Here is a 26,897-nt window from a genome sequence, read left to right on the forward strand (position 1 = left end):
TTCCTTTGTTCAAAATCAGGCTACCTTACTGTCTTGAATTTATAAATTGATATTAAAGACCGTGGCTGTCAAGCTCATCAACTGCAATGCATTTTCTTCTGTAAAATATCAAGAGTCCATATGCCTGCTGCGAAACAATATTATTCAATTAAATGACACTATCACTTAGGCCTGTAATTCTAAGAGAAAGAAAAAACATTTGGTATAATGAGATATAAAGTCTAGCACAGCACATATAGTATCCTGTAGCCATACAATGCATTTGTATATAATATACAATGCTGAAAAAGTGCAGGATCAGAATAAATCTATTCAGTCTGAGTAACTTGTGTATCTTCAACATTGCAGTTGTCAGGACACCATCCTGACGGATGTGAGGATCAAATGAATGAATCAATGAATCAAATGCACTGTGAAACTTCATGTCAACTGAAGAGCTAGGCTGTTAGACAAATTACTTTGATCAAAAGCACCTGGATACAAGTTTGGAAGGCTCTTCTTCCACTAGTTATTTAAACAACTAAAAAAACCTCTAAAACTTTCAGTGTTTCAAAAGAACAAGTCTCATAACAAAAGCATAGTAAGGTAACAATAATCCTCAATAGTCACAGAATTACTAAATTTCAACGGTATATGAACACTCAAAAAATTCAGTAATTTTTGCAAGAGCAGAGTTTTGTCCAGTTTCATTTTTATGCTAACAATTGCTATCTCAGCAATAATTTCATTTTTAATATGAACAAATAAGAAGAAATGGAGGCTTTTGATAAGGATTCTGTTTCAGTTATATAAGCAGTGTGAAAAATTTCTATTATGCTGTTAAATTACAGCAAATTGTAAGCCTCAAAATTGAAAGCAAGCAAAATCAAATTCTTAGCATAAAAAATTTAAGTTAAGCTCAGTGAATTTTTACTGTTATTTTATCAAGAACAACACAAAGCCATGAAAAGCATTTCCCAATTTTGGTGATTTTTGTCAAGACAATATGAATCGCACTCAATGGTAAAACTAGGATACTTACATTGGTAGGTTTGTCTCACAGTTAATATTATGATCTTATATAAATACATTGAACAAATAGGCTAAGCTTACCATCACAGCAGGGTTTTTCACAGTGATACATGGAGTAGTAGCTCGGAGGGCTCCACTAACACCATGGTAGTATTTAAAACAGATCTTTATTTCGGCTGAAAACAAAACAAAAATCGCATTAAACCCTTCATGACTGACCCTAGGCAAAAGAAAGACAATGAAAGGAACACATGCATACAGGGAGTCATAGTTCACTTCTGTTCACGGAGTCAGAGTTTGAGCAGTTAACTGGTATGTCTTCACTGTAAAAGCACACAGTAACTGTAACTGAAATGTATTTTTCTCTCAACCTGTACAAAAATGGAAACCTGTCTCAAAGAAAGCCTGAGCAGAGGTTTTAGCTAAAGAGCTGGTAAATGCTGCCTTTTTTTTTTTTTTTTTAATTCTAACTAGATTTCTACTCAGTCAGTAAAAAACAACAGCTCATTTTTTCCAGTTCTTGCAGTGAGATGTTCATGGTCACTATTGGGTAAGAAAGGTCTAAGTATTCACAAGCCACTGTTCACACAAAGCCACTGTTGTAAATTTTGTAAGGATCCAGAGGGAAGGAAATGAGATCAGTATTGATGTCTAAAGACAAGTCCATTTCAACATAATAGGGTTAATGTGAATTATTATTTTCCAGCAGATTTGTAAGTTGCAAATAATAAAAAATTACACGTGTTGTATCCTTCAAGTCTTTAATCATATGAAAACAAAGACCTCTCTCTACAGTCTTATATACGTAGGTGGATTTCAAACCACTGATGAAAATGTTTAAAAGTACTACATCTTGTATTGACTCCTGTAGATCCCAACTAATAAGATTTCCCCTTCTGTGTGACCTTTCAAAGTTTTTACTATCACTGAGTATGCCAAACAAAAAATACCCCTGATGCTGGTAAAATAAAACACAGACACAACTTGAGGATGAGATAAAATACCATAAAATTCAAACTCTTGAAGTTTGGGCATTAGCCCTACAGGTATTCTGACATTCTGGTAGGAGTGGAGATGTTAGTATGGCTGAACATGGTGGAAAGCTACAATACGCTGTTCAGTGTACTCCTGAAAGCTCATTCTATACAAGTAGGATCCATCATTCAGTGATCTGTCTTCAGAAATACTTCAACAGGAAATTAAGCATAGAGAGCAGCTGGTTATCTCCTCTTTGTGTGTTGGGTCCTTCTGTTACTTAACAGACAAAAAAAGTAACTTACCTAATTCTGCAGCTTGTATTTCTGCTACTATTTCAATATAATCAGCTATGAAAAAGGCGTACCGAGACATTTGCTACTAGGATGATTCCTGTCAGACTTGGAAGAAGTTGCATGACGCATATCTGACTGAAGCTTGAAGCGCTTTATATGGGAACATGGGAAAAGTAAAGGTTGCACCATGTTTCTAGTCCCACTGAATAAAGTTTTGTTTGCTAAACTGCATTTACTGCAAACAAAGGAGTATTATGTTTAACAAGGCCTGACCGCCACTGTTGTTCCTCTGCATTCTTCCAACCCAGCAGAACAGCTATAATTATGGCTACCCTTGATCCTGTGGGATTTTCCCCTATTAGGAACAATATCTCTGTCTTCCTTCTCTGTTGGGATAACTCTTCTGTGTGAGGTTGATGAGGGTTACCTCTGGGTACAAAAATGGCCACAAGAAGGCAGAAATTACCGCAGCCAGTTTAGACAGACCAGAGGATGTGGATGAAAGTCTTGGCAGTTCAATTCCTTTGACTTGGTTTAACAGTGTGTCGGTAGTCCTAAAGTACAAAAGTACAATGCTTTGTATAAGGTTTTGAGACACATATGGCATGATTCCTTGAGGGCTGAGGTATTTCATCACTGCAAGATAAAATACCCACTTATCCCTATTCAGAAGGATCAGAAATCCATCCCGCAAGCCTGCTCAGCCAGAAAGGATTATTTATTTATTTTTAAATTTGCTGCAGTTATAGGTCAACACTTATTTACTACCTTCCTCCCAGAACAAAGAGGAGGCACCTCAGAACTACCCTTCAAAGGGAAACGTCTGGCTGACAGTGCCTCCAGGGACTTATGACGTGGAGGAGTTGCTGATCCTGCTTCCTCCTCCTCACAGCTGAGCTCACACACACAGTCAAAACACGCTCTATTTACCATAAGCTTTACAGCAAAATTCAAAACGCAGACAGGATTTCTAATCACCTACAAAGGCTTATCAGACCCAAAAATTAAGGGTCAGGACCTGCAGGTTTTTCCTAAACTAAGCAATTCTGTTGACCTACCAACAATGCTTATATCCAATGGACACACAAGAATTTCTAGCTCACACAAAATTGGAGTTTCAGCACTTGCGGAAGTTGGCAGGATGTATACCAAGTGCAGGACTCTCCACACTGCAAAATGCACATATTAAGCAACCAGGACTCAAGTCCTGAGCATCTCTTTATCACACTGTGAACGTACTATGACTACATGAGAGCATGGTAAGACAACTAACTATTCTACCAAGACTCTACTTTCCAGCTACATTGCTCAGCTTTACTGCAACCCAAACTTTATTTTTTAGAGAGTTTCTGGAGCTGCTGTTTATTCAGTCTGTTGTCACTGCCTACCTTCTTTCAATTCATCACTTCTGAAAAGAACCTAGCAATGCAAAGGTTATCAGCTGCTGCTTCTATCCACTGACAGTCCGTAACGTGATGGTAGACAGAAGTTTGTTATATATTCTCACTACACTGACATGTACATTCCCCTAAAGGCTGAAATGCAATCCTATGAGCTTTGCATCCTCAGATTTCTTTCTCTCAATGACTTCTACAAGCATACAGTACTTTTAAATACCTGTATGTAGCTGGTGATAGAAGAAAACAACATTTGATTCAAGAAATAGACCTGATGATCCTTTTCATATAAAATAAAAATTAAAAAAAATAATCTTCAGGACTACTTGTTAGAAATAATTAGAAAAAGCAGAGCACTTAAAAACATGACATGGGGACTTTTTCTCCCAGTTCCCAACAGAAGCAGCATTGATTTATTTTGCGCTTGATACAGCACTACACACAGGAACGGCAGACCTGCTCTTAGAATTGTCTCAACAGGATTAACACAAGAGAAGCTGTGCTTAAAATTCAGCACAAAATTGAAAAATGGCCTACCCATCACATGCATGCAGATGTTGCCAAAGTGAATAGCAGTTTGCAAGACTGGATCCTGTACATAGCAAGAAAACAATCCCTTCATAGGACCAGAGACAGCTAAGTAATTTTTTTCGTGGCTAATAATGCTAGAAGCTGCAGTTAAGAGTAGAAGAAATCTTAGAGGAACCCTGTCAGTTCAAAACAGCTGAGGATCTAGTTTTTTGACATTTCTTGTACTGTATTATCAAAAAAAATGACTAGAATAGTTTTTTCTTGATGACTGATGGATTCCTGAGCTCCAGGTAAATTGAAAATAGATATCATCTGTGGCTGTTCCTGATAGAACACATCTCAAGACTACTACCTATAACTAAGGCCCCATAAATACACAGACCTCTCCAAAAACAGTCAGTTCGATTATCTGCAAAAAGGACTTCAATATTTAGAGAGTTGAGCTCAATAATCTATTCATACACAGGCTTCCTCTGAACTGTTCCATACTATAAACTGCACAATAGCATGTGTTACCTACAGAGTTTTCCCAGTTTCTTTAATTTCTCCTGCCACCTTGCTTTCATGTGTTTCGTTTAGGGGAAAACTTGCACTTCTCTTTTTCTTTCCTACTATTTCTTCCCTCAACAAGTTAATTAGCCAGCTTTGTATGTGATCTGTAATGAAAAAGTTAATAGCAGTAAATCCAGCACGGGAAAGACACATGATTATTTGCTGTCTCATTAAAGAAAAATATGAGATTTCAGAACAAAAAGTACTTTCATTCATGGGGGAAAAAAATTACTGTACCTAGCTCTGTGTTCTTGGTACCACACACACCCCATTGTCATTGACATTCCTCCAGACATCACACAGACCGCAAGAAATTCTTTCTTCATTTAAAAATAAGACAAATGAAATTGGGGTATCTAAGATTCTTTATAAGTTATCACACAGCCATATAAAAAGTGATATATATGTTAATTAATCTCAACACTCCATAAAACCATAATCCCCCTTCTTTAAAAGCCAATAGCTGTTATCTTTTTATAACCATAGTTTTATAGCTCAGGTCCATTACATAAAAATGTTGGAATTAACAAAGGTTTCTGGGACTCAAACATTGACATTTGAATTTCAAAAGAACTCCTGCATGAAATTATAGTATTGTACTTCCCTCTATGGACCATACACTCTTGCCTCTTTAAACAATAAAGAGATCAGCTTACACCAAATATTAACTTGCTTTTAAAACATCACTAATTTCCTAAAGTCCCCCACTTTAACTACCTTTTTACTGCCTTTAGTACTTTAACTTTGCCCATCAAAAAATTGCTTTAGGATAGAAAGATACAATACATAAACACTTGAACATAATTCTAGAAGAATGCAATCTTTCCAGGAGACTGATAATTCAGGAAAAGAAATGGGTTCGCTGTAAGAACACATTGCTCCAGGTATACCCTAGTCAAATGAAATGCCTGTATTAGAGGTGGAATCATCCCACACTCCATTGAGAAGGGATGGGCAGAAACACCTCCAAAAGACAAGTCAAATCCTGGTTGAGTTATAACAGTCCGTGGAGATAAACAGTGCTCCTGGTTAACTGTATGGAAACTGCACAGCAGCTAATACTTCCTGGACACCACAGCTAGATGCTGGTGGTTACTTGGGCTGAACCCATGGCTCTCTGCAGATATAAGCATACGCCTTCCAACATTCAATGAGGAAAAAGGTGACAACACAAACTCATTTGAAAAATACGAAAGCATGTTCTGCGAAACTTACTTAAGAAAACTTTGTCACTAGAACAAATTAAGTCACTTGCATTCAGGCTTTACAAAGCTATAAAAGGAGATGCAATCCAGGGAAAAGGCACTGGGTTAAACCCTAATTTTTCCCAGCTGAACCCAAATACCTCATAGACAACTGCAGGAATTTAGAAGTGTTCTGCACATCCTGCCAGTTGAATTTGTTTTCCTTAGCATGAGAGTTCAGTGAACACAACCATTTTGTTTGGACATTTAGCATTCTATTCTCTGCAGGACTTTAACCATGTAGCTTTTCAATTACTTCCTACTGGGAACAGCACAGCATAGCAAACACAGCAGCAGGACACAAGTGCTAAAGTGGCTTCCTCCAGGTACTTGCAGTCTCTCTCAGCAGGTATATCACAGAATTTATTTTACAGAAGGAATGATAACTCCCCCCCCCAAAATAAAAAAAACACCCCACCTATAAAGTAACTTAAGCAGACTTACATAAAGCTTTTTAGATAAACTAGGATCAATAACAGAAAATGTTTATGTCCCAGTGGTCTCTCCATCTAACCTGCTTCAAAGGAAACTGCTTGGACAAGTGGTTGTTGAGATAACAGTGCCTACCTATCCTTACCAGCCCCGCTCACTTTGCTGTGACTCTGAAACATTCTTATTTACAGTCACGAGCATTGCCTATTATATTCCAGTTTGGCAAAACATTTAATTATAATCTAACCTTTAAAACAAAATGCTGGGGGTATTATGTGCTGTATTGGTTTTGTCTGGCAAGGTTTTGGTAGCGGGGGGGGGGGGGGGGGGGGGGTTACAGGGGTGGCTTCTGTAAGAAGCTGCTGGAAGCTTCCCCTGTGTTCGAGAGAGAGCAAGCCCATACTAGCTGACTCTAAGATGGACCCGCCGCTGGCCAAGGCCGAGCCAATCAGTGATAGTGGTAACGCCTCTGTGATAACATTTTTAAGAAGGAAAAAAAGTTGGGACGGGGAAAAACTGCCGCCGGAGTGAGGAGTGAGAACATGTAAGAGAAACAAGCCTGCGGACACCAAGGTCAGTGAAGAAGGAGGGGGAGGAGATGCTCCAGGCGCCGGAGCGAAGATTCCCCTGCAGCCCGTGGTGAAGACCCTGGTGAGGCAGGCTGTCCCCCTGCAGTCCAGGGAGGTCCACGGTGGAGCAGATATCCACCTGTAGCCCGTGGAGGACCCCACGCCGGAGCAGGTGGGTTCCCGAAGGAGGCTGTGACCCCATGGGAACCCCACGCTGGAGCAGGCTCCTGGCAGGACCTGCGGATCTGTGGAGAGAGGAGCCCACGGAGCAGGTTTTCTGGCAGGACTTGTGACCCCATGGGGGACCCGCGCTGGAGCAGTGTGCTCCTGAAGGACTGCACACCGTGGAATGGACCCATGCTGGAGCAGTTCGTGAAGAACTGCAGCCCGTGGGAATGGCCCACGTTGGAGGAGTTCGTGGAGGACTGTCTCCCGTGGGTGGGACCCCACGCTGGAGCAGGGGAAGAGTGTGATCAGCCCTCGTCCTGAGGAGGTGAAGCGGCAGAAAATAACGTGTGATGACCATAAACCCCATCCCTGTCCCCCTGTGCCTCTGGGGGGGCTTGGTGGTGAAATCCGGGAGTGTAGTTGTGCCCGGTAAGAAAGGAGGGGTTGTGGGAAGGTGTTCTGAGATTTCATTTTATTTCTCATTACCTTGCTCTGGTTGATTTGTAATAAATTGAGTTAATTTTGCAAACTGAGTCTGTTTTGCCCGTGACAGTAATAGTGAATGATCTCTCCTGTCCTTATCTCGACCCGCGAGCCTTTTGTTATATTTTCTCTCCCCTATCCAGCTGAGGATGGGGGAGTGATAGAACGGCTTTGGTGGGCACCTGGTGTTCAGCCAGGGTCAACCCATCACAGTCTTTTTGGTGGAGATGCCGGGGAATGTGAGGAATTTGAGATAAGGATAGTGACTGAGAGAGGTAACGGGCAAAACATGGACTGAACGCAGCTAGAGAGTTAAGAGCTGCTTGATAAGTGGGGAATCTTTACTGTTGTAATTGTGGTGAAGGGATGAGGGGTGGATTGTGTGTGTAAATTGTCCACTTTTGTCAGTTTTGTGATGATATTATTTTGATTTTGGTGTGGGGAATTATTTTTGTTGATGTGAGTGAAGACTTCGTGTGATGAATGTGGATTTTAATGATAGTTCTTAAAAATGTGATGCACAGAGGCGAGGGGTGGAGTCCCACACGACAAGTCATTGAGGCCACTGAAGGAGAAGGCGAGTCAAGTCAGTTTGCAGAAGTTGAAAGCCATCCAACTAGCTCTAGACATTGCTGAACGAGAAAAGTGGCCGGTACTCTACCTCTATACCAACTCCTGGATGGTGGCTAATGCCCTATGGGGGTGGCTACAGCAGTGGAAGAAGACCAATTGGCAACGCAAGGGTAAACCCATCTGGGCAGCAGCATTGTGGCAGGACATTGCTGCCAGTGTAGAACACATGACTCTAAAGGTACGTCATGTAGATGCTCACGTGCCCAAAAGCCGTGCCACTGAAGAACATCAAAATAATGAACAGGTAGACAAGGCTGCCAAAATAGATATAGCTCAGGTGGACCTGGACTGGGAGCGTAAGGGTGAGCTATTTGTGGCTCGATGGGCCCATGAGACATCGGGACATCTAGGGAGAGATGCAACATATAGGTGGGCTCGTGATCAAGGGGTGGACCTGACCATGGAGGCCATCACACAGGTCACTCATGAATGTGAAACATGTGCTGCAATCAAAAGAGCCACCAGAGTAAAGTCTCCCTGGAACAGAGGGCGGTGGTTGGGCTTTCAATATGGTGAGGCCTGGCAAATTGACTACATTGGACCACTGCCACGAACACGCCAAGGCAAGCGCTACGTACTCACCATGGTGGAAGCAACTACTGGTTGGCTAGAAACATATCCTGTAAACCATGCCACTGCCCGAAACACCATCTTAGGCCTTGAAAGGCAAATTTTATGGCAACACGGTACCCCAGAAAGAATTGAATCAGACAGTGGGACTCATTTCCAAAATAACCTTATAAGCTCCTGGGCAAAGAAACATGGCATTGAGTGGGTGTACCACATACCCTATCACACGCAGGCATCTGGAAAAATTGAGAGATATAATGGACTGTTGAAGAGTATGTTGAGAGCACTAGGCAATGGGACATGGAAGCATTGGGATGCAAATTTAGCAGAAGCCACTTGGCTAGTTAACTCTAGAGGATCTGCTAACCGTCCTGGTCCTGCCCAAACAAAACCCCTACATACTGTGGGAGGAGATAAGGTCCCCGTGGTGCACATGGGGAAGTGGCTGGGGAAGGCAGTGTGGATTGCACCTCCCATGGGAAAAGGCAAACCCATTCGTGGGATTGTCTTTGCTCAGGGACCTGGGTGTACTTGGTGGGTAATGCGGAAGGATGGGGAGACCCAGTGTGTGCCTCAAGGACATTTAACCTTGGGGGAAAAATAATCTGTGATGTGAGTTGTATGTTGCAGGAAGTAATGTAGCAGGAATGACCTGAACGGCAGAGGAGTGAACTTCGCAAGGAACCAGACAAGTGCATCGGTGACCCAAACCAAGCCGACGTTGGTGCCCAACGATTGAACGTACTGCTTCTCCTATCCTGACCACTCATCTTGATGGATGGGGCCCAAGTCATAACCTGTGTGTGAACATCTGAAGGAGTGGAAGAAGCCCCTGGAATATCTATCTCTTAAAGGACAAGGGATAGTAATTAATAAGAATGTATAAATCTGTACGTTGGGTATAAAAGTTGTTTAAGTATGTAGTTTCAGTTGTAAGTGTGGGTAAGAAAGGATTTCAGTAATGAGAATCAAATACAATAGTATGGTTAGAAGATATCTGTATTAAATTATGTGGGACCTGAGCAGGACGCAAATGGTATGGAATAAGGGGTGGAGATTGTATTGGGTCTGGCTGAGATGGAGTTAGTACTCCCTATAGCAGCCCTCATAGCACTGTGCTCTGCAGCTCTGTAGCTAGAAAGGTGTTGATAACACACCAGTGTTTTGGCTACTGCTGAGCAGTGCTGGCACAGCATCAAGGCTGTCTCTCCAACATTTTTGCCCTCCCCTCAATGGCAGGCTGGGGCAGGGCAAGATCTTGGGAGGGGACATAACCAGGACAGCTGACCTAAACTAACCAAACAGATATTCCATACCATATGACGTCAGCTCAGATATAAAAGCTAAGTAAAGGGAGACGGAGAGGGGGGCATTTTTGTCTTCCGGAGCAAGCACTACACGTACTGGAGCCCTGCTTCCCAGGAAGTGGCCAGACATCGCCTGCTGATGGGAAGTAGAGAGTAACATCATTTGTTTTTTCTTTGCTTTCGCGCGCAACCTTTGCTATCATTTTATTAAACTGCCCTTATCTTGACCCACGAGCCTTTCGTTATATTTTTTTCTCTCCCCCGTCCAGCTGAGGAGGGGGAGTGATAGAGCGGCTTTGGTGGGCACCTGGCATCTAGCCAGGGTCAACCCATCACATGTGCTTAAGGAAGTCAACAAGGCTTGCCACAAATGTAAAAAAAAGAAGGTCTGATCCTATTTCAGTTATCTGTGATACTCAAAAATAGCTGTTAAAAGACAACAGATATAAATAGCAGAAGAATAATAGAAGTATTTCTAACTCTGTGAATGTGTTTATAAATAGGATAGGGACAACAACCATGAGTCCCCAGACAAACCACTGAAAGGGTGCTGGTTGCAGGGCACTACAATTCCAGTACAATTCCATGTGAGAAAAGCATGACCTTTATAGAATTTAATGTCAACGGTCAAAAATCATAAAGACTGTATACAAAATAATGAACTATGTTGACAGAACATTCATTAACATTGACCATTTTGGTCAAAACTGCGAAAAAATACTAAAACGTGCTCATATCTCTAGTAACATTAACTCTTTGCTACAGCAACCCTTAAAAGCTAAACCACATCAAGTTCAATTATTAAACTGAGGTTTTCTTCCTTCAGTATCTATTAGCTTTTTTAACAAAAAGGGAGCTGGGAGTCTGCTCTGCTAGCTACAGAGTATGGCAGCTTCAGTCTCAATACACTATTTTTGCATAAGTTGTAATTTTATAGAAACAGGGACTGAATATAGAGAACTCCACACAAAACCTCATTTGTAACATGATAGCAGTGTAATGCAAACACATATATTACTATGTTTTCTGAATATATCTCATTGTCTACTCATGCCACAAACATGAGATTTTAAGCACAAAACAGACAGCATCTGTGCAGTCACTGCATCCGAGTATTGCAGTGTGGCATCAGAAGTAATTTAACCATGATATCCCAAAGGTGATTTGAAAATGATTGCTGTGACAAGACTGGCAGTCTCTGGATGAATCCCAACAGCTGCACTATGGATTACTGCTCAAGACGTAAAGCCACGGCATCAGTAAAGAAAATATATGCAAATCAATATATTTCTGTTCTACTCACAGTAATGTCTATGACATCAAATGTTATAAATAACAACAAAGACATTACACTACAGGTAAAGTAGGTGAAGGTGTTTCTTGTGGATACTGTAATTAATACTCATGGGACCAAAGCTGTAACTTATAAATACAAGTCCAATACAGTCTCAAAGGATGCTCTCGGCATATGCCTGTACTAATAAACCAGGCAGGATTATTGCAGGGACTCAAGTGCCAGCACGTGACCATCCATACCACTGAATGGTGAGCACGCATCCTCGACACAGGGGGAAGGGTTGGCTGCATGGGTGCAAGTCACGCTGTGCCACTTGCTCCCAGCAGCAGAAAACAGCCCTGGCCTGCTTTACCCACTAGAACAAGTACAGCTTTTAGCTTCTGGGGACTTTGCATATGGAAGTGCATAAGCACCAGTTAACCTGTTGTGTGACAGTGACTGTACTATACTGAATCTCCTTCCATGGCACCTCCGACATGACCTGTCCTTCCCCATATTGCAGAAAACTGACTTAGAAGCCGCAGTTAGAAACGACTGGCAGCTTTTATCAGCTAGTCCTCATAAAACTTAAGCTTCCTTTCACACGCTGCTTCTATCACCAGCCTTTCTATGGATCATTTTACTCCATCTTTCTGCTAGCTCTGTTCTCCATAAGGAATACCATCATCTCTGTTCCACCACGATGCCCCAAAGGGAGACACTGCCATCCCAAGCTCACAGAGAGCTACACCCAGAGAAACGCTCCGCCATCTAAAAATCACTCGTGGGGCAATTGCAGCCTCTCTTGCACCAGAGGCTAAAGGTTCTCATGTACTTAAGTCCTGAACAGCCTGATGCCATCCCAATACCAGATAACCATATGAAATGTGAAAGCATTAAGCTGTGTTGCACCTTCACACTCTTGCCACCACCTGCTCAGAATAATACTCCTCGCACTTGTTCTTTCCTTTCACAGGAGGATGAAAACTGTTTGTTGAGCTGCAGCCACATTTAGCAACCCTTCTGTAGTTTACACAGCAAACAACTTGAGGGAGCCATCTAGTGAGTCTTTGTTTTCCTTCCCCCACATTTTAGCAAGCCTCAAAGCAGGATGTTTTAAAGCCACCTCTACTACGTAAGGAAACAGCATCTCGGGCATACTGATGCTCAAATTCACCTTCCTGAATCTGTAAAATGACTGAGTTCCCTTTCATGCTTACATGGCACTTTTGCTGCTTCCCCAGGGGAAAGAGAGAAGAACACCTGCCTCCATACTGGTTGGTTCTGCAGTTCAGAGCCACTCACTTTGTCTTGAGATGACAGCTTAAGGACACCAGCTGTTTGTGATGGCGAGCTGGACTTGGTACTTTGCAAGTAATACTCTTCCCCCCTTCCCCTTCCTCAGCCACTCCCCTCAGAGCCTGCTTGTACTTCTGGAATACATTACGTTCATTTCTCATTATTTCACTGTTGATTCCTTTGATTCTCCCTTCTCAGTATAGAGTCTACAGAATTTTTTGTGTTGATTTTTGTCTAAGGCAAGTGAGAGGTTTTTTTGATCATTCCTGTTTTGCTAATTTTGGATGCTTTGAGGGGAATTAACGTCTGGTTTTAGTATGAAGATGATGAGACTCTCCTGCAGGTTGCTTCATCTGAATAGAGCAGATGGCAAACTATGCCTTTACATGTTACTTGTTTGGGAAATAGGGGATACTGAATCCATAGGGAGGGATTTTAAGAGGAATAAATGGAATGACTGGAAAATTGATTTACAAGACTGAGGATACACAATCATACAAAACTCAGAAAAATGCTTATGCAAAGCCTACCTTTAAACATAAGCATAAATTCCACAGACCTCAGTGAAACTATTAATAAGTTTACAATTATGCTTACGGAAAAACAGCTTCCCAAATTAAGGCATAAGATGCTTTGTTTAAAAGACAGAAATCTAAGGATTGCAGAAAGAATCTGAGGCCCAATCCAGCTGACTTCCACTGATTAACATTAATACAATTAAAATGGAAATAATCCTTCTGCGTGAGATTCATTTGCGTGTGGCTTATTAGCAATGCTATCATGCTCTGCACTTTACCCTACAGAGATGTTACATTACTGGTGAAAAGATATGTAAAGTCCCTAAGCTCTGACACTGCTACAGAAAAAACACAACTAAAGTCTTTGGGGTAATGTGCACGCTGACTGATCTCAACTCATCATTCAACATTAGTAACTTCTGTACCTTTTCTTGCCAAAATGAGAGACAGCTTCAGGCCAGTTATGACTGTAAATCTGAAAGGATTACTGTAGTTATTTAGTGTAATTCTGTTAACAAACATCATCAGTCCTCATTGCCAGAGCTGGTTCAAGGTTTCTCAGGCTTGCAGCAAACATCCCCCTCCACTCCTTGTGTATAGATAGAGCAGGGAGCCTGCCAATCATATAGGTATAGCAGCATGTAAGCAGTGGCAATTAAGCACTGTCTGTGCTCCAAAGATGAAACAGCTCCAAGCCAGAAAACCCTGCAGTGACATAAGCCCAGCTCTAACTCAGTTATATACCTAGCTTATCATCAGCCTGCTGGAGCCCCTCTACACATCAGAGCATGAGCAACAGCTAGAGGACTGGGTCAACGGTAATGTCGTCAAGTGCAAGAGGGAGACTTGCAAGTCTCTGCCCAAGGAGTGGAGCGACCCCGTGCATCACCATGGCCTCCGAACAGACTGGCAAAGCTGCAGCCCTGCTGAAAACAAACTGGGCTCACGTTGAATATGAGCCAGTGCATGCTCTCATCGCAAATACAACAAACCACCTCACAAGCTGCCTTAGAAGGTGCGTGGCCAGCAGATAGACTGAAGTTACTGCCCCCCTCTACTGGGTACTGGTGAGGAATACTGTGCCTAATTTTGGGTCCCTAGGCTCAAGAGCATGGAGAAAACGGAGAGGGGACAGCAGAGGGCTACAAAGATGGTTGGGAAGGGGAGGCTGAAGGAGCTGGCCTTGTTTAGTCTGGTGAAGAGGAGGTTAAGGCAAGACAAATATTATAAACTCAACTCTTTCTAGTTCCATCAGAAGATTTTAAAAGGGGCAACAGCCCCTAAGTTAAGCTTTGGCCATTCAGGTTTGGTGCCAGAGAAATATTTTTAGCTGGAACAATACTGCAGCACTGGAAAAGGTTACCTACAGCATATATATGAAATCTCTGTCCTTGAACTTTTTCAATACTGTGCTTTACAAACCACAGCTGACCAGGTTTGGTCCTAGTGTTGGTCCCAGTTAAAATGAAAGATTGGACACAGCCAGCATTCCTATGCTGTAATTAGTCTCCAGCTGAGTTTAGATTGATCCATTTAGACATTTTGCCCATGCTGGTCACCCAGACATTGTTGCTTCTTATGGGAGCTGCTGCTTCAGAAATTCAGGGACATTGCTGCTGAATCTGGGATTGTTCTCCACTTGCTCCTTTCTTTCCTAGAGAAGCATGGTCAAGTTGCTAATGGTCTGCTGCATGTCATTACTGTGAGGAGTAAATATAAAAAACCCCTAATACTATGACCTGTATCTGATATATTCTGCCTCTTCACAAAAATATTTCTAAACACAAGAAATCTACAACTGTAGAGTTCTTTCCAAAATTTGGAAAATAATAGCAGACAAAAGCATCAGAGAAGCACTTCAATAATCAGGCACATATTTACTGGGGATGTTAGCCTCTCCATTTGCCTCTCCCTCTTTCTCCCTTGCTATGACAGTGGCATCACATGCAGTGCTACACTAAGAGTACAAATTATATCAGCACCACGGCAGAAGAAAGAGGCTAATGGGAGCTAAGTTCATCTCTGTGGCTGGCACAGGCTGGGCAGTAACAATGTGGGCAGAGCACGATGACAACCCTGACAGCACAGCTCTTCCCACACCCAGCCTGGTGCTGCACCGCAGAGGCAGTAACTGGTTGTACCTGAACTGCACAGCCACCTGCTGCATTTGCCTGAGCTGTGACTTGGTGATCTGAGGAATAAAAAAGAAAGAAAGAAGGAGAAAGAAAAAAAAGAAAAAAAAAAAAAGCAGCTGCCTGTAGTTGCATCAGAGTTGTTTTGCCACTGATAAGCTGTAAGAAGCAGCTTGCGGAGCAAACATGGTCACGTATCTGCGGAGCCTTCTAGCTTAAAAAGTGGAATCAGAAAAAAGTGCAATTTTTGGCCTCTCACTAGCAACACAAGTGTCACTGGTGACATATTTATCTGCCATACTATGTGCTATACCAACATATGCTCATAAACTTTCCTTTTTACAGTTTTCAGCTGTTGCCTAATTGCTTGTCTCTTGTTCATTGTATGGCAGCAAAACTGTTCATTAGTAAAGCTAACCACAACCAAAGAACATACATCCTGCACTCTATCAGCTGGTTGCTAAGTGCAGTTAGTTGCAAAGTGCAAAGGCAGTTGCAGCTGATTTTAAGTCACAACTACTAGTTCTTGAAGCATTAGCGTAGGTTACTCACATGAACTAAAAATGTTCAAGAGCCTCTGCTCCATACATTATGGGGCAACAAATAACCAGCTTAAAGATACAGACAAACATCCTTGAAGTCAAACTGCCCATACTGGCAACAATACTGATAGAGCAGATGTACAAGGCAATGAACTCTTCTAACATACATTTTCATCTGCTTTAATACACCACTGTCTTTGGGACCAGCAAAGTTAATTATCTTGATCTTTATCTTCAGTTCAATTATTTTTTCCTGTAATGAACTCCTGAAAATTAATTTAATTTTATCCTAGTAAACCTTCTTTTGTTTGTTAAAGAAACGTGCTGCATAACACACTGGGTAACTTGGCAAGACTCAATGATAAGTTTTAGAAATAAGAAGTTTTAATGATTATTTATAGTACAGGGTATACAACACCTCTTGAAATACATGTATTGCTGTTACATCAGTTAATTAGAATAAAAATTTCTGCCAAGACCTACAGTTAGCAGCATTGCAGTGTACAGTGAAGTAACAGAGTGGGAGGGTTTGTTTTGTTTTTGTTTTTTTTAATTTATGAAGGAAGATTCATTGCTGTGAGGCTAAACAGGTGGTACAGCAGCTCACAGCTCTTTTGGGACTGATTGCCACTTTGATGCTTAGCATATCAGAGCTTCCAGCAAGCTCACACACAACCTCCTAGGATTAGAATATCAATTTCTTTAGGGGATCATATACTTTAGATGGTAAGATAGCTCCTTTTCATCAAAAAGCAAAAAACAAAGGACATAATAATAATTTTTTTAAAAAAAGCACAGAGCAGAGTGGCTTAGCTTCCTATAAATCCTGGTCACCTAAAGGAGTGGCATAGCTCTCTGATTTGAAGCTTGGCTACCAATACTCCTCACAGAGTTCAACTGAAGACTTTTTTCTTCCAGTCACATAGAGACTCTCAACATTTCAAAATTGCCTAGTGGATTTCCCAACACAACAAAAACTTCAGCTGAGAAATCCTGATGCAACTGGACAGGGGGCTGGCACTTCCTAGAGACGAATCTAACCTTCATACTAACAAACACTGGCAAGCACTACTAGCTTACTACCTTTTCCTTCGTGTGCATTTACCATTAATGTTTGTCCAGCTGAAATGTTAAATTTCTTGGGAAAAGACTTCATCTTTCAATGCATATATACTATATGACATTGCACAAGGCAATTTCTTCCTCCCTTAAAGTGAAGCATACTGTCTACGAACATCCCTAGAATACAGAGGTACATCCAAGTACAACGCCATTTTTATAAATGCCAGCAAATGCACTGGAAAATGCTGCCCATTAGAGCAATACAATCAATTCATTTGGTTTATCAGAGGGATTGATGAAATGCATTTCAAATGCCATTCTGTTGACTTGCCTTGACACAAAGGCATGCTTGCCTTTGGATATGCATTGGATAAACAGGTACTCACATTCCATAAAATAGGGGCCAGGTTCAATTCGCCATACAATTTGTCCTTTTTGCGTGCCAGTCACTCCCCGATTCTTGGAATCCCAGAAATTGGCTGGAGAGTTCTCATCTGAAAGAGGAAAGGAAAAAAAAAAATTTTGTCAAGTAGTATTTATAATAGCAGTTTTCTTGGTTTTCTGTTTCAAAAGGACCAGATACAAAAAAATTATTTGTGTTAAAAAAAATTTAAAAATAATCAAACTAACTGGCAAAAGATAAATGGCTTCTCTTTTACACTTGATAGATCAATTTATGCAGAGGGAGCAGACATACATACAGCCAAAGTAAATATATGGTTTCCTGTAAGAGGTGACCTGCCAAGGTATAGTATTAAATTCCAAAACTTCCCTAACTCAACAGAGAGGCTATTGGGAGTGTATAGCTGATTGAAACTTCATCACAGAGTTACCACACCGTTTTATATGGTGGTCCTGCTCTGTGATGTGAAAAATCTAACATTCATTCCCTAGCTAGGAAGTATGGAATTGCAACTAGAGGTATCAAGACTTACTTCAGTTTTTAATATATTTCTATGTTTTAGAAACCAGCGAGAATATTTTTATACATACACCAAAAAAACTGACACTTTCAGTTTCCTCACAGGTACAGTATTATTCCCTATCAGTGAAGTCTAGTTAGAGGCTCAAAGCAAAGAACTGTCACTTAGTAAGTCAGAGATACAAATGAGATTGAGCAAAATACATTCAAAAGAGAACAGAGAAACAAGTAGTAAGTATCTGTAGATCGGATCACCAATATCAGTATTTTCCCCTCTTGAACCAAGCTTTTTGTCCTAACAGTAACAAACACAGGTCTTGGGGTTTGTTTTTTATTTACCAGCCTGTATTCAGTCACCCAGAACGCTGTATGAATGAAAGAAAACCACAGTGAGAAGCTGTTGGGAAGGGCACAAAGATTAGTTACGATGACCCAGAGGAAGCTGACATAAATCCAACTTAACTCTTTTGTACTGGAAGTTCTTTGGAAGTATGCATCATAACATTTTACAAGTGCATTTAGGCAGCAATTTCTTAATTAGACAATTATACCTGTGACCTCAAATACAACATCCTAATTCTTTCCAGTGGTACTTGATACTCTGTAGTCTTAAATCTTTTTTTTTTTTTTTTAAATATCCTGTTTGTTAAATATCCACATTTGAGTGCATTCTGCAATCTTAAAAAGACTTCACTAAGAACTTAGTCTACTGTGGCTTTGCTCATGAAACTCCTATCCATTCAAGCATGTTTTCTTTGTACTTTGTTAGGAACTCCCACATAAATAAGATTGCAGAACTGTCACCTACATTTTCGAAATCCATATGCTATTTATGAAAGAATAATAAAGAATGCAGCTTTGTTACTTTTATCTTAAAAATAGAAACTTACACTAAAACTTCTCTTTCTCCTTTTCATTCTGACTACTCATCTCAGTGTACGCACAATAAGTATGGAATCACGATTAGTGCTGTCTATACATTCACATCCCACCAAAGTAACATGCAAAGCATTACCAGACACACACTGGACTTCTGTGACTGCTCAGGAGAAAGTTACAAACCCTGTCCACAACCTGGAAGAGCTCTGGAGAGTCAAGAGGTGGCCATGGCAAGCTACTGATGTTTTTATGCCTTCAGGCGTGGGCGACACAGAGAAATTTTAGAAAGCTGTCATCTGAACACCTCAACATCATGACAAGTCCACAATAGTTTCATAATTATCTCAGTGATAACAAGAAGGGACAGGAGGGTTCTCCTAACACCTGTGATCCTCAAGCATAATACCCCCAGGCTTAACTTTTCATGTGGAATCAACATGATAGCACCTAAACTGCATACACCATAAAGTTGGGCACACAAGCAGTAAAAACTTAAGACACGCATACTTATTCTTCATCGCAGCGCAAAACTTTCAGAGTAAACTAAGCTGTATCTCACCCATGTGTTTCTTTTTTGTTTCAAAGCTATATAAAGAGAACTCTGAAAGTACACCCTGTAAATCATCTCTTGGGCCTCAAAAAAACCCAGAAATCTCTGTATGTGGTTTGCAGTGACAAATAACCAAAACAATACACTGTTGACTTATTCATTTACTTTTTCACTTTTTAATGTGCCTTCCTAACCCAAGGCCCCACTAGTATCTTCCACAGACAGATCTCTGGGAAGCCATGAGATGCAGCTTAACTTCTAGCAACTCTACACTAGTGCCTATTTTGGTCCACCATACAAGCTTGGTTATCCAAACAATCGCTTCCAAAAGCAAGCAGATTCTTTAAATATTCCACAGTTATCTGAAACACAGACAGTTTTAAATTATTCAGTGTTTTCATTACATCTAGGTAAATAAAGATGTATTGTATGACAAAACGACACCTCCCCTAACGTTCTAGTTCTTCTGAATTTCTCTATTTAATCAACCAGAGAAGAGTCTGTTCATCATTCTAAGCAGAAGAACAGATATTTGGTATATTATAACCATAAACATGAAAATTTTTATTCTTATCTTGTTCAGCAAATCAAGGAACTCTGAAGCAATGAGATACACCTTTAACAGTGAGATTTCCAACATTAAGGCACAAGCAATTGTTCTTTGTTTTTTAAAATCAGTAGCTAAATAAAGTCAATGGTAATTTTTACAGGGACACTGATGAGCTTCAGAAAAGGTCCTACATGAACAGAGTCTCCAATTCTGAGTTGACAGTTACAAGAAAGCAGAACATTTTCTTACACCTTATTTAACAAAATCCAACATTTAAGAAAGTGCCTGGATTTTCAGTCTTTTCATGAAGGAATAGTCTCCTCTGCAGCAATGAAGACTAAATCGTTGATACTCTGCCCACAGGCACGCTGCCATTGCAATAGAATGTGGGGGAGACAGAGAGATGAAAAATGCTGACAGACCACTGCCTGTCAGCAATCAACTCAAATTACAGAATTTATTTTGGACAATTTTGATTTTCTTCTGAAACAGATTTTTTTTTTCCTACTTTTATAATGTTATTCACATAGGGGAAAAAAATAACATTACTAATGCATATAGAAAAATAACTTTAAACCTCAGCTCATGGATTTTAAAAAAAGAAACTGAACAGGGAAAAAAAAACAATCAAATAGCATGAAAACATTAAAGTACACAATATTGCCAAAATTTACTTATCAACAGTGCAATAAAAAAGTTAAACAGTGATAGTCTCCACAATATTCAGCTGTGGAAAAAAAAATATGTTTGAGAGCACAAAAAGCAGTATCAGAATTACCACTACCTCACATCTCCTCTTCCCCAAAACATATATATGTATGTATGTGTGTATATATGCACACACACTATATATATATGTGTGTGTGTATTCCACAGGGAACTTAAATTCTAAGAAGTTCTAGTCCCCTTTTAGCACATAATTGTTGCTGTTTGTGAAACTGGCGGCTGTTCCAGAATCTGGGCCAAAGAGGAGATATAAATAACCCTTCCCAGAGCATAAAATATGCAACAAAATACTGTCTTACTGCATTGGTACCTTGTCCAGCAAGTCTACACTTCTGAAAGAAATAAAACAATGCAAAATGCACAGTATCTTTCTATCTTAATTCTTAGACACAAAATATTACGGAAAGTAACTTACTTCTCAGAGCTGCAACCCCTTCACAAATCAGCGTCTCTAAGACATGTTCTACAACAAAAAGTGGGTAGTCATATATGTATCACTGTGTGGAACTTCACACTGACTAGTGCTCCTTGAAATCACTGTAAAGCAAATGTGTTCTGAGTAATAACGTTTTCTTTATTTAACTGCTAAGCAATCAGCCAAACCTGGTATTAAGAACTGAACTCATTTTTTCTACTTTCAGGCTTTACCATCATTACAACACCCTTTAAGGTAAGATAGATACCAACGGCATCTGTAATACCCACAGCTTGTGCTCTCCATGACAGCATTGTAGTTCTCCTCCTGCATCCACAGCTCTGCCCTGACGTGACAGTGAATGGGATGCAGCTCCCTCTGGCATGTGTCAGTTCGGCACAGCTATCTTATGTGAAAAGCAATATGGAAGTACTGGATAAATGGGTCAACAGTGCAATGAAAGAAGGTACCGTTTTTACAGAATTAGTTTTCACAATAAAATTATGCCCATAAGAGGGCAAGAGCCATAAGAAGCTCCAGTATGCCCATGCCTTTTCTGTACTGGGAGCCCAGAACTGGACACAGCACTGAGATGTGTCTCACCAGTGCTAAGTATAGGGGAAGGACCACTTCCCTCACCCAGCTGGCTAAGGTTCTTCCTAATGCAGCCCAGGATGCCAGTGGGTGGCCTGGGCACACTGTTTGCTCTTGTTCAACTTGCTGTCCACCAGGACCTCCAGGTCTTTTTCTGCAAAGCTGATTTCCAGATGCTCGGCCGCCAGCCTGTCCCAGTGTCAGGGGTTATTCCTCCCCAGGGGCAGGACTGGGCATTTCCCTTTGAACTTCGTGACATTCCTGTTTACCCGTTTCTCCACCCCGTCTGAATGGCAGCACAATATCTGGTTTATCAACTGCTACTTGCATGAGGATGTTACAGGAGTGTTGAAAGCCCTGCTACGCCAGTATCTGACATCAGGAGTCAGGAGGCTTCTGTGGCGTTCATGTTTTGTTCTTTGTGTCTTACCGCTTTCACTATTTCTGTCTTAGGAAAAAGGATAAACTACCTGAAATCCATCACCTTACAGAGTCATCTTGCATAGCTTATACCAATAAATAAATAAGATACAGTCTTTTATAAGACAGTTAAAAACCAAGAACTGCTACCAATTAATATCTGACACAAACCTTATAGTCCCAGTGCACAGACTGGTCACATGCAAACCAATGTTCATCTTCCGGTCCCAGTTTCTGTGGTCAGTAGTGCTAGGTTATGTGATAAAAGGCTTGTCTCCATGAATACAAAGGAATTTTATTCTTCAAATACCAAAACTTTATAGAAGTCAGTCACAAACTCCTAGTATGGAAACATCACGGATTGCTTACTACATAGGAAAAAATTTAGAAGTTCCCTACAGCAATCTAAGAGCTTCAAACTTTTGCATACTGATCTTTTCTGTAACACATTTACAAAGATGCTCATAGGCAGAGCTCAGAGAGATGGTGATGCTTAACAGATTCCGAATGTCACTGAATGGTTTTAATTATACACAATTTTACAATTTTCACCTTTCACTACCACATATGGGTATTCTAATTCACAGCTCTTGGAAAAATCCATGCAGCTTAGCTCAGAAAAGATCAATCATATTGGTAACACCATCGTATCCCTGCATAATTGTGTTACCTTCATTTGGGATTTACATCCCAATCTCCATTTTTTCATCCCTTTCTGGAAGATGTTTTACGCAAAAATCTTTTGAAGTGTTTGTATTGTTTACTCTTGATTTAAAGATTTACATTTGAGTTCAAGTTGTCAAAATGCTGACTTCCTTAGCGTTTATAGTTAATTTTAATAAATTGTTGGGCACTGAAGCTGATGCATGAGATGTCTCCAATTATTAAGAGGGATGTTTGTACTCAGGCCAGGGAAGCTTATAAAGCATCAATCTAAATGTTATTTCTCTTGTCAGGTGTTCTCTTACAGTAGGTATCAGAGGAGCTGGAAAGCTGGCAGATAGCAAGGCTACATAGAGTTTTGTTTCAAGCTGAGATTTGTGGATCTGCCATCAGTTTGTCTCATAGGCATACTAGTGAGAATGGTCATCCTCTATTTTACTCTGTCATTTCCCTCAGTCTTTACAAGTAACAGGTTTGTAGTTAATCTGCATTGGAGATTATTTCCGAACTTAATTTTGAGCCAACCATCAGGAGAGCTCTAGGATGGCATTCCAATGTACAACAGAAATCCGATTTACATGAATTTTTGTGCACGACTTCCAAAACCCTCAGTCCTCATGCCAGTAAGTGCACTCCACTTTTTGGTGCAAGCACACAATTCCAAGCAGTAAACCTGACTGCCACCAAAATGTAAGAATATTCAAAAGAGCACTCACTGTGGATTTGGAGCAACTGACTGGGAAAGTTTGTAACACTAAATTTTGTGCAATATTTTCACTTTGGTAACCTCTAATAATTTTAATTCTAAAAGTACTTAAAAAAAAAAAGTCCAGGGATAATCATTAAAGAAGTAGCACAATGTTTAACAAACTAATGAACTAAATAAATTTCTTCCTTATATCTAACATATGTTTAAAAGCAACTGAAAACTGCATCAGGACACATTTAAAGGAGAAGACAAATTTTATCACCTGAGGCCTCACTCCTTTGCTGGAAAGCCAGTAAGTAAATTAACAATTTCAAGGTAGAGCTTCCATTGCAAGCAATTATTATAATAAATTACATTATGTCAACCCATTTAAAACACACTACATATCAGGTACTACCATACAAATATTAACCCACTATGTACAGCTTATGTTCTGTGATTTTCAGAATTCCCCATCTCCGTCTGTGAACAGTTCACAAGCTTTCTGGTGGAATCAAAACATTTCTCACAGAAGACAGCACTAGTGTATGCAGTACATTGCTGAAATTGAAGGTCAACACTTAGTTGCACTTTCTAGCTTACCTGGCCATTCCAAAGGATGCCTGTTGATCCTAAACTGCATTCCTCCATCTGAGCCCAATAAACAAACTGAAGAATAAAAAAAAGTAATGTTTTACAGGACGGATCCTGAAAATAGCATCCCTGCTCCCAATCACAAATGGTATTTTCTGCAAAAGTTGCCTTCTGGACCCAGCCTGTGCAGCTCAAGTTTGGAGGCTTTAGCACTGTTGCACAATCTCAGCTCCACGAGGCGTGCCTGTCCTCTCCCTTCCTCTTGTCGTTTGAAGGAAAGGGGTTTAGAAGGATGTTCTCAAACTGCCCAGCAGTTACACACAATCGTCTGTCTCTTCTCCTTGAATCAAGGGTTTATCTAGGTTCAAACTGCCCGTGTTAAAACACAGAAAGTATGACGTCCTTCAAGCTCAGCTATTTGCGGCCACTCCCCTCTGAAGGGTACAGGATGCCGAAGCCCCATCCTCCCTCCACTTCCTTCCTCGCCTTGTCCATGGGAGGATTCCTAAGCACAGCCACAGCCCCGCAGCACGGGGCGGGCTGATGGAAACAGGAGGATCCTTAAATCCTAGAAATGACGGCAAGGCAGCCACAGCCACGAGCGCAGCAGGAGCTCCCTGGAAGTGCTGGCTTTTGTTTACTCAGTATTTTGCTCTCCCGCATGACTTCCCCACAAATCCAGTTATTTTAGAGAAGACGAGACTGCCCCGTAACATTTGGCTGGGATGAAGCTGCCTTTAAGCCAGGATAACCCCGTACTGGGCACTCCTGAGCAGGAGGATAAGCAGGGGGCAGAGAGCTGCTATCACTACCTCTCCTCCTCCAGGCTGGTAAATGCCACCTCAGCGCAGGGGTTCAGACAAGGCTCCGTTTTGCCACATGCTCTGACTGCTCACAAGCCTCCTCATGGATGCTGGCAGCTGAACTATAACTCCTTCAACTTACAGCAAGGACCCAAACTGTGCCAAAGCGGCCCCAGTACTGCAAGAACAAAAAGGGTACTGAAAGGTATCTTTGCAATCTGGTCCATGGTCTGCAGATCGAGTCCTTTGCAGCACACATTTCATTAAATTGTATGCTTGTGGAGCACTAGGTTCAAGCTCTCAAAGCAAATCTTGGTTTTCCTAGTAATAATCAGTCAACAACAACAACAACAAAAAACAGGAAAAAAATAACTCTTATAGGAATATATATTCATACTCAGCTTGAAGACTTTCCAAAAAATGCTTCCAGTCAAAGAAATTAAGACGGACTCTGCTAAAGAAGAACTGAAAGCTACTGTATTACTTTATGTTTGCATAAGCACCTCTAGGAATTGTCTTTTCAAAGGACAGACAGGAGGGGAAAGAACACCAGAACTGGATTACTGTAAGAGAAATTTAAAACACTGCTGTGTACTAAATGGCTGGCTGGAAACGGTTCTCTCCTTGTTGCCAACAGAGCAACCCCCCAAAAAGCTGAGAAGAACAAAATTCTTGGACAGTCTTAAAAGCTGCCTAAGCAGCTACTAGAGCCTACTACATGCTATCAGGGATCTCTGTACTCTTCATAACGCTTTGGAAAACTTGGATGGTAATAAAAATATAAGACACAAATCTTCAGCTGAGGAAAGCAAAGGCAGAAAAATAAGGGGCAGAGAAAGGTAAAACAGATGCTCTTACAGCCTCACACCAGAGAGAAGTGGCTATTGGGGCTCTTCATGAAAGTGATGGTGCACAGCAAGGTGACACTCTGAACTCCAACCTAGACACAAATACCGGCCTTTGGGTGACACGGTCCTGCTATATTAGCAGCGAAGGATCATCATCATCTGTATTTGGATATTTAGTATCATGACCCAGGGTCAAAAAAGCAGGGAGATGTTTGCTCCTCACTGCACGGCAGCCATTTGTTCCCTTGCACAACCAAACTTAAGGTTCAGATACCTCCACCTGCTGCCCCTGAGCTGTGGGCAAGAAGAGGAAAGACTCCACTTGCATTCCCTTGGGTGCCCTCCACGACCCTCTATACACCGCATATACTATCTTGCTGATGTTTATTGCACTCTATTACTTTACACAGCAAGAGCAAATACTAATTTTTCTACCTGTGACTGACAGGACGGTCAGGAATAAGCTGTATTTCTCTAACACTTCACTCCTACTTCAGCTGCAGAAGCAGAGCAAGCGTAGAAGCCATACCATACACCCCATCAAAACACTAAACAATGAAATCTTTTTTGTTATTGAAGCTTAAGTTAATAGAGTGGCAAGATCTTTGCTCTCATTTCTATACACAGCCCTTACTCTGACACTGGCCATGAGATGGACTATTTCCTTCTTTTTCAAGAATTATACTACTACATTTTGTTTCCTTCTGTAAGTACACTAACACTTCAAAGTGGGGATCAGAGCATCTCCATGTGCCCTTACACAACGTGATAATTCAAGGCACAGCAGCAGCTCAAAGGATTGGTTAACTGGAATGCAGGACAAAGATATTGCAAAAAAATACAAGCGATTTTTTCAGATGTATGACACAGTACAATGGCAGGAATAAAGTGGAATTCCACTTCTCTGTATTCAAAGTAAAGACATCATTGACATTCAAAGCATTCAAAGACAAAAATAAATCCTTTCACCCATCTCACTGGCAAAAATTCAAAAGTGTAACAATAGGAACGAAATGACCTCAAGCTTAACCTCTTTCCTGAAAATCTTATTAATCCTCCTCCATAAAATGATGTGCATTTCATTCCCATCTACACTTCAGTTTTCACACATGCGCCAGCCCTGCAGCACAAGCGCTCTGTGCAGCATGGGTGACTGACCAGCTGACCAGGCTCACCTGGAGGCCAGAACATACACAACACACATACACAATGCTTGGGTGTTTCTGCAACGCACCACAAAAGACCATA

At 41.0% G+C, this 26,897-nt stretch overlaps 2 protein-coding genes across 3 annotated transcripts in view; both read right to left on the minus strand.

The window, feature by feature from the left end:
* LOC126053268 (splicing factor 3B subunit 1) overlaps nucleotides 1-26,897 on the minus strand; it is a 647,576-nt gene that overhangs the window by 235,343 nt on the left and 385,336 nt on the right. The window lies entirely within an intron of this gene.
* Nucleotides 1-26,897, minus strand: part of HECW2 (HECT, C2 and WW domain containing E3 ubiquitin protein ligase 2) — a 175,759-nt gene that overhangs the window by 68,668 nt on the left and 80,194 nt on the right. For both annotated transcript variants that reach the window (XM_049797445.1, XM_049796758.1), the window contains exons 3-4: nucleotides 17,384-17,491; nucleotides 1,093-1,187 (exon numbers count right to left, since the gene is read on the minus strand). In XM_049797445.1, coding sequence (XP_049653402.1) covers nucleotides 1,093-1,187; nucleotides 17,384-17,491 — 203 coding nt within the window. The remainder of the gene's footprint in view (nucleotides 1-1,092; nucleotides 1,188-17,383; nucleotides 17,492-26,897) is intronic.

This window comes from Accipiter gentilis, chromosome 1 (assembly GCF_929443795.1).
Source record: "Accipiter gentilis chromosome 1, bAccGen1.1, whole genome shotgun sequence".
Lineage (NCBI taxonomy): Eukaryota > Metazoa > Chordata > Aves > Accipitriformes > Accipitridae > Astur > Astur gentilis.